General features: G+C 50.1%; 1 protein-coding gene across 1 annotated transcript; it reads left to right on the top strand.

Moving 5' to 3' along the window:
• The first annotated feature begins 3,124 nt into the window (after positions 1 to 3,124).
• On the top strand, positions 3,125 to 3,940 carry OXT (oxytocin/neurophysin I prepropeptide). The gene is made up of 3 exons (XM_004383067.1): positions 3,125 to 3,244; positions 3,601 to 3,802; positions 3,885 to 3,940. Exons 1-3 carry the CDS (start codon positions 3,125 to 3,127, stop codon positions 3,938 to 3,940), a joined length of 378 nt encoding a protein of 125 aa, XP_004383124.1.
• The last annotated feature ends 2,552 nt before the right edge of the window (positions 3,941 to 6,492 follow it).

Raw genomic sequence — 6,492 nt, forward strand, 5'->3', positions numbered from 1 at the left:
GAGGCTGCAACAATGGGCTCAAACATACCTACTATTGTGAGGATGGCACAGGACCGGGCAACATTTTGTTCTGTTATATATAGTGTTGCTATGAGTCGGAACTGACTAGACGGCACCTAACAGCAACAACAATTAATGTCCCTAATCAGTTTGACTTTGAGTAAATCAAAAGGGAGATTTTCCTGGGTGGGCCTAACCTAATTAGGTGACGCTTTAAAAGAGAGCTTAAGTTTTCCCTGAGCTGGAAGGCTTGAAGCAACAGAGATTCTTTCTCTGTCCTCATTTCTGGCCTTGCAAGCCATTGGGAGTTCTACCAAACCAATGCCATTAAGTTGATTCTAACGCATAGCAACCCTATAGGACAGAGCAAAACTGCCCCACTGGGTTTCCAGGAGCAGCTGGTGGAGTCAAACTGCCAACCTTTTGGTTAGCAGCCAAGCTCTTAACCACTGCGCCACCAGGGCTCTGTGAGTTCTACAGCTGCAAGCAAATGAATTCTGCCAATCGCCTGGGCTCCAGGAAGGAATGCAAACTGCTGACACCTTGATTGTAAATTAGTGAGACTCTGAGCTGAGGACCCAGCTAAGCCCGTGCTGTGCCTGGACTCCTGACCCATGAAAACTGAGATAATAAATGGGCATTGTTTTAAGCTGCTAACTTTGTGGTAATCTGTGATTAATAAAGCCACCTTTCAATATCCACACGGCTTATTTCATTAGCTCCTTCAAGTCTTTGCTCAAATGTCATCTTTATAAAGAGGCCTACACTGAGCACCCTAAGTAAAATTGCAACATTCCCCTCGCCCTGTTTTCTCCACAGCACTTATTACCTTCAAACCCACTAAAACATAATAAACATATTTTAACACCTTTCCCCTTCCACTGGAACATAAGCCCCATGAGGGTAGGGATTTTTGTTTTGTTCACTGGTGTTTCCCAAGCATCTGTAATGGCACCTGGGTTTATAATAGAAATGAAATCAAAACCTTAAAAAAAAAAAATCTCAACGAGAGATAGGACGGTGTTTGTATGACTGTCCTCACCCACCCTTACCCAGAAATCCATGTGAACAAATTAAAACTAGAGAAAGCACCTGACAGGTTACATAGCTTAGTGCATCTTCAGCTGAGTAGTTGTTGAACAGAGGAAGGAATGCCTACAATGTGGGGGACATTATGCTCACACAATTTATGTGCATGTGTTAGCTGTGTGAGGTCAGTGTGCCCACAGACTGTGCGGGAGGCCTTTCTGGTAACAATACTAGAGTCAAGCCCTTGACCTCCCAGGCTGGCAATGCCAATGAGCTAATTTTGGTGAGAAACAAGACCTGCTGACTGACACTCCAGGTCAGCCTGACCCGCTCCTCCTCGGTGTTGGGCAGCTCACGCTAGGGCTCGGGGTCAGCCATCCTCTGTGACCTGCTCAGCACCAGGCAGTGGATGAACGCAGATGCCAGTGGCTTCTGCACTCTCCTCCAGAAGAGTCACACAAGGGAACACACAGGGACTGGAGCTGCTGAGTCTGGTCTCTCTGACATTGGCCTTAACTTCCGATGCAGGTTGGGCTCCCTAGGGAGCACCTCTGAGGAGGAGTTCAACATGCAAGATGTTGATTATAGAGTGCCGAGGGGTCAACATCTGTGGAAGGGAGGGAAAGGAAAAGTAAGTGGACAGAGGGAGAAGAATGCGATGGGGGCTTCAAGTGACGGCACTGGGAGCTCTGACACCAAAATGGCTCTTCAGCGTTATCCTGCATTGAGCAAAAATGGCGCCACCATTGGATGTCGGCCCTTGGGAAGGGTGTGGGGTAGGGGAGGACTCTCTCAGCTGAGGAGCCCTGGAGGGGCTTTGGCTGAAGCCCTTCTGCTGTCGCACTCCCAGCAGCCGGGCAGTAGGTTCTTTCTCGAAGCGGCATCTGGGTGGCCCATCTCCCAACTGATGACACTGACCAACACCCCTTCCACTGAGGTAGTCTCTCTTTATTTTAATTATTTTCATTCTGCGATATATTTAAAATGCAAAAAAGCACTCTGTTTTTAAATGCATAAAACAAGAGACATGGGATTACAAAGGAAACAAATTCTATTTATACCCAGGTATCAAAACGCTGAAACAAATTTGTGATTTAGTCATACATGTGCTACTTTATTTAACACATTTAGATAAACAAGACCTAGATGCCATCCCAATACAGTCCCAATAACTCCCATAACTTCAACATGATGATGGGGCTAAACCACAGAGACATTTGCAGTAGCTGTGATGTGATAAGGAGTCCTTGGGTAGCGCAAAGGTTAAGTTGAAAAGTGCTGGACTACCAGTGGGAAGGTTGGCAGTCGCAACACACTCAGAAGCCGCTTGGAACAGAGGCCTGGCGATCTGCTTCTGGTTGCCATGAGTGGAAATTGATTCCACCACAACTAACAACAGTGATGTAATAGGAGGATATCTGTCATTTCCATTGCCACAGGCATTCCTGATTGTTGCCTACCTCATAGTTGGAGGAAAGACCGAATTTCCGCTAGAGGTTAGAGAAAATGAAGCTGTGATCTTTTCCCTTCCAGATGCCAGATGCAGGCAAGCGGGTGTTGGTGGTGGAGGGGTGTCCAGGAAGTGTGGGTTCAGGAAGAGAAGACCTTTCTAGCATCAGGACAATAATGAGTGGGATAGAAAGTAAGAGGGTGGATGGGGAAACCTGCCGGGGCCTTTTCCTGCCTAGAAGGGCTGGAGTGCCCCCCTCAACACAACCCCACACCAACACACTCAAGGTATTAGGAGTCTGACTACATAATCCTTGGTTGGGCCACCCCCCACCCCCACCCCACGCACACACTCCTTGTCCCACCCTGGGGCACAAATCACCCCAGCCTCCTCCCCCTCCCCGCGTAGCAGCCACCGTCGGCACCTACGGTGGTCAATTAGCCACGCGGTGACCTTGACCCCCGCCTGGCCCCTGCAAATGAGAGGGCGCGAGAGGCGCACAGGGCCTGACCCGCAGCGACCCGCTGTGACCGGCAATGCGGCCGCCCTCTTAGCTCGTGCTCCGCCGGCGCGGCTCCCAGGCATAAAAGGGCAGGGCGGCGAGACCGCCGCCAGCCTCCGACCCCGGGACTCCGCGCACGCACCATGGCCGGGTCCTGCCTCGCCTGCTGCCTGCTGGGCCTCCTGGCGCTGACCTCCGCCTGCTACATCCAGAACTGCCCGCTGGGCGGCAAGAGGGCCGCGCTGGACCTCGACGTGCGCAAGGTGAGCGCGCCCGGACCCTCACCCCTCTACGCTCGCGGGGCGGAGGAGGGCTAGGAGGGACTCCCAGGACAGGCTCTCGCCCCGCCACCCATTTCCGTGCACCGACCTCACGCGCTGACCGACCCCAGCCTGCCCAGGCCTCGCCTGCGAACCAAGGGGATTGGTAGATTTCGACTCCGTGCCCTTGACAGCTTTTGAGGCTGAAACAGAGCCACAGAGACCCAGAACCTCCAGCCCCCTGTAACCTGCCCCCCTCAGTTCAGAGTGGCTCGGGTAGTCCGGGCCCGGACCCCCAGCATCACCGCCCTGCTCACCCGCTTCCGCCCCTTGTCGCCGCTCCCCGCCTGTCCCTGCAGTGCCTCCCTTGCGGCCCCGGGGGCAAGGGGCGCTGCTTCGGGCCCAGCATCTGCTGCGGGGACGAGCTGGGCTGCTTCGTGGGCACCACCGAGGCGCTGCGCTGCCAGGAGGAGAACTACCTGCCGTCGCCCTGCCAGTCCGGCCAGAAGCCGTGCGGGAGCGGGGGCCGCTGCGCCGCGGCCGGCATCTGCTGCAGCCCGGGTGAGCCGGGAGCGGGGCTGGCGCGGGCGGGGGCGGTGGGCGTGGGCCAGGACAGCCCCTGACCCAGCATCTCTGCTTCCAGACGGTTGCGGCACGGATCCCGCCTGCAACCCGGAGACCGCCTTCTCCCAGCTTTGACCCCGAATTGGCTCTCGACACTGCCTGAGTGCACCCCTTCCTCCCCATAGCCACCTCCAGAAATAATGAAAATTAAATAAAGCAGATTTTCTTCCCTCCAACTCGGCTCGAGTCTTGTTGTCATTGATGTTAGATTCCGACTCATGGCGACCCCATGTGTGCCTAGTAGAACTGCTCCATTGGGTTTTCGTGGCTGTGACCTTTCGGAAGCTGATCTCCAGGCCTGTCTTCCAAGGTGCCTCTGGGTCGGTTCCAACCGCCAATCTTTCGCCTTGAGCACTTAACTGGCCGAACCAGCCGGTGTCAGAAATGGGAGAGGAGGGCTTCGGAGGAGTCCAGGATTGCGCCCAGCAGGCCTTGCTGTCTGGCTCTTGGCAGTTGGGAGCAGGAATTCAGAGCCAGTCTAGGAGAGAGTTCCCAGGCTTGCTGCCCCTTCCCCAAGCCGGTATGGGGTGGAGGAGGAAAGGAGACTACAGGGCCAGCTCCAGAGAACAGAAACAGCTCTCAGCTCACCTTTCCAAACTGGGGCTGGGGGCCTACAGCAGGCTGGACTTAAAAGGAACTTACAGAAGTCCGAAACGCTGAGCGTGGGCTCGTCAGCTGGTCTAATAGGGAAGAGAGGCCTGAAATGTCAATGAGGGTGGATGACTGACTCCCTGACAGCTGGGAGGGGGCTATGAGCCACACCCGAGGGTCTTCCTGGAAGTTTAGGGAGGGAGCTGGCTGGGGGTGACTAGAAGCTGGGGGGGTGCAAGAGGGCGGCAGCTGAAGGACTAGTCATATTTCCAGGGAGGTAGATGCTCAGACAGGCCCCGAGGGAGGATCCCAGGCTGGGGGAGGCTGGCTTGAGACCAGCATGACAAGTGCCTGTTGTCCTGCCAAAGAGATCCTGTGACCCAGTGCTGGGCCTGAATCCGTGCCTGCCTCTACAGAAAACAACGTGTCTGGGCGAGGGGACCTGCAGGGGGACAGGGGCTCTCTAGAGCCCCCTGTCACAGAAATGACCATGAAAATCAAAGCATATGGACAAGCAAAGAAAATCCCTCAACCTGCACTTCTCATCCATTCCTGGATCAGAGACTCTTTGGGAATCAGATAAAAGCCTAAGCCTTCTCCCCAGAAAATGCCCCCATTCACCTACTTATGTCATTGGGCAATCAATTTCAGAAGGTCATGCCCACACTCTTACTCCAAATAAAATAAGAGCAGAACATTATCTGTGAGTAATAAAAACTGTTATTTCTGAGACTTTCTCACACCCTGGAGAGCTACAGAGCAATGAGAACGACCCACCTCAACAGCACACAACGATGTGTAATCTCACAGGCAGGGTGTAGAAAGAAAAACCCAAATACTAAAGAGGACTGTAAGATGTTGTTTATGCAAATTACAAAAAACAGACAAAACTAACTTATGGTGTTAGAAGTCTTGGGGGGCTCAGTGACTGGAAGGGGCATAAGGAGACTTTGGGTGCTGCTCCTGAACTATAAGAGAATAAATCTTTGTTGCTTTAAACCACCCAGTTTGTGGTAATTCATTATGGCAGTCCTAGGAAACTAGTACAGTACCACTTACAGTAACATCAAAAAAACCATGAAAGACTTAGGTAGAAATCTTACCAAATATGTGTAAAATCCGTATGCTGAAACTACAAAATGCTGATGAAAGAAATAAAAGAAGACATGAATAACTGGGGAGACATGCTGTGTTTATGGTTTGGAAGACTCATCATAGTAAAGATGTCAATACTCCCAAATTGATCTATAAATTTAACAAAATTCCAATCAAAATCCCAACAGGATTCTTCTTTTATAGAAATCATTAAGTTGGTTCTAAAATTTATATGGAATGACAAAGGAACTAGAAGAGCCAAAGTGATTTTGAGAAAGAACACCATTGAAGGACTCACACTACCTGATTTCCAGACTTAGTATAAAGATACCATACTCAAAACAGTGTGGTGTTAGAGAAGGGCTACGCTTACAGATCAGTGGAACAGATTGGAGAGCCCAGAAATATACCCACACATATATGGCCAAATGATTTCTGACAAAGTTACAAAGACAATTGAAAAGAGAAAGGATGGTTATTTCAACAAATAGTGTCAAAACAATTGGCTATCCAGATGTAAAAGAAATAAATCTCAATTTGTAACTTATATCCTATGCAAAAATTAGCCCAAATTAGATCATAGACCTAAAACTAGACGAAAATATTTATGACCTTGAGTTATGTAAAGATTCCTTCGTTCTGACACCAAAAGGAAAATTCATAAAAGAAAAAAATTGATAAATTTGGGATCCATCAAAATTAAGAACTTCTACTCTTCAAAAGACACTATTAAGAGAATGAAAAGACAAGGCACAGATGGGAGACAGGATTTGCAAATCACATCTCACAAAAGACTTACAGACAGAATATAAAGGATTCTAGAAACTCAATCATAAGAAAACAACTTAATTTTTAAAACTGGCAAACAATTCAAACGGACAATTAAATAAGATATGTGGATAGCAAATAAGCACATAAAAAGATGTTCAGCATCATTTGTC

Source organism: Trichechus manatus, unplaced genomic scaffold, assembly GCF_000243295.1.
Source record: "Trichechus manatus latirostris isolate Lorelei unplaced genomic scaffold, TriManLat1.0 scaffold00104, whole genome shotgun sequence".
NCBI classification, from domain to species: Eukaryota; Metazoa; Chordata; class Mammalia; order Sirenia; family Trichechidae; genus Trichechus; species Trichechus manatus.

What these genes read in the sequence shown, in the direction of transcription:
- OXT (XM_004383067.1), top strand. Translation starts at nt 3,125, where the DNA reads ATGGCCGGGTCCTGCCTCGCCTGCTGCCTGCTGGGCCTCCTGGCGCTG. An exon ending in TGGACCTCGACGTGCGCAAG is followed by an intron (nt 3,245 to 3,600) that starts GTGAGCGCGCCC and finishes CTGTCCCTGCAG; the next exon opens with TGCCTCCCTTGCGGCCCCGG. An exon ending in CGGCATCTGCTGCAGCCCGG is followed by an intron (nt 3,803 to 3,884) that starts GTGAGCCGGGAG and finishes CTCTGCTTCCAG; the next exon opens with ACGGTTGCGGCACGGATCCC.